Here is a 1,081-nt window from a genome sequence, read left to right as displayed (position 1 = left end):
GGGGGGGGGTGCATTGAGGAACCTGGCCTTTGGGCCGCAGAGACACCCATTTTTCTGGCATCTCTGCTCTCTTACAGAGTGCTATGATTGGCTGAAGGTGGTCATGTGAGCCCAGTGACCTGAAACCAGGAAGAGAACCAGGGAGGGATACAGTGTGGAGTGGACTTAGCTCCAGGATGGAGGAGAAAGTCAATGAGTTGGTATAAGGATACGTTCTCTGAAAAGAACATTTCCCGATGCCGATTCGATGGCAATGATAGCGCGTGAGAATTTGTGATTGGAAGAGATACATTTATTTCACAATAAAAGAAACAATATTTTGAGGACCGTCGCCTGGGCACAGCTGTACTATAAGTAGTTTTTAACCTTTAGCAGTTGAGCATCTTGTAGCCGTCCCCCGGGAGTGGAGACTCCTCCAACACGCAACCCTCCTGGGCAGGAAAGAGAGAAATCAGTACGCCGTTCACATAGGAAGGACCTCGGGGGAATGCAGAACACTCTTAGGAAGGTTGTCCTCCATATTTATTACCTCCTCAGCTTGCACTGCCAGGACAAGCGTCTCAGTGACTTGCTGCACTGATATATATTCAATCTTCGGAAGTTAACTCTTCAGGTACACACTACTGGAACATGCTCAACAGCAGCTGGCAGAAGCCGTAACCCAACTGTCAGGACTGGATCACGTGCACATGCGTAAATATGCAGGACAAGGGTCAAAGGGTCATTTACATCTTGTTGCTTCTGCGCAGGCGTATAAGTTGCTGACCATGGCTTGTCTCTGCTGTCTCTGGTTTGACCTCAGCTAAGTTCCTGACCATGGCTTGTTTCTATTGTCTCTGGTTTGACCTTGGCTAAGTTCCTGACCATGGCTTGTCTATGTTGTCTCTGGTTTGACCTCAGCTAAGTTCCTGACCATGGCTTGTCTCTGCTGCCTCTGGTTTGACCTCAGCTAAGTTCCTGACCATGACTTGTCTCTGCTGTCTCTGGTTTGATCTCAGCTAAGTTCCTGACCATTACTTGCCTCTGCTGTCTCTGCTTTGACCTCAGCTAAGTTCCTGAACATGGCTTCTCTCTGTTATCT

At 48.4% G+C, this 1,081-nt stretch overlaps 1 protein-coding gene across 1 annotated transcript in view; it reads right to left on the bottom strand.

Annotated features, from left to right (window-relative positions):
- LOC108794768 (toll-like receptor 4) overlaps positions 1 to 818 on the bottom strand; it is a 9,507-nt gene extending 8,689 nt beyond the window's left edge. The window contains exon 1 of the mRNA XM_018565865.1: positions 730 to 818. Within this exon, the coding sequence (XP_018421367.1) occupies positions 730 to 818 (89 nt within the window). The remainder of the gene's footprint in view (positions 1 to 729) is intronic.
- Positions 819 to 1,081: the final 263 nt, after the last annotated feature.

The sequence above is a fragment of the Nanorana parkeri genome, unplaced genomic scaffold (genome assembly GCF_000935625.1).
Source record: "Nanorana parkeri isolate BGI_ZX_2015 unplaced genomic scaffold, ASM93562v1 scaffold897, whole genome shotgun sequence".
In the NCBI taxonomy this organism is placed as follows: domain Eukaryota; kingdom Metazoa; phylum Chordata; class Amphibia; order Anura; family Dicroglossidae; genus Nanorana; species Nanorana parkeri.
This window is presented reverse-complemented; position numbering and strand designations above follow the sequence as displayed.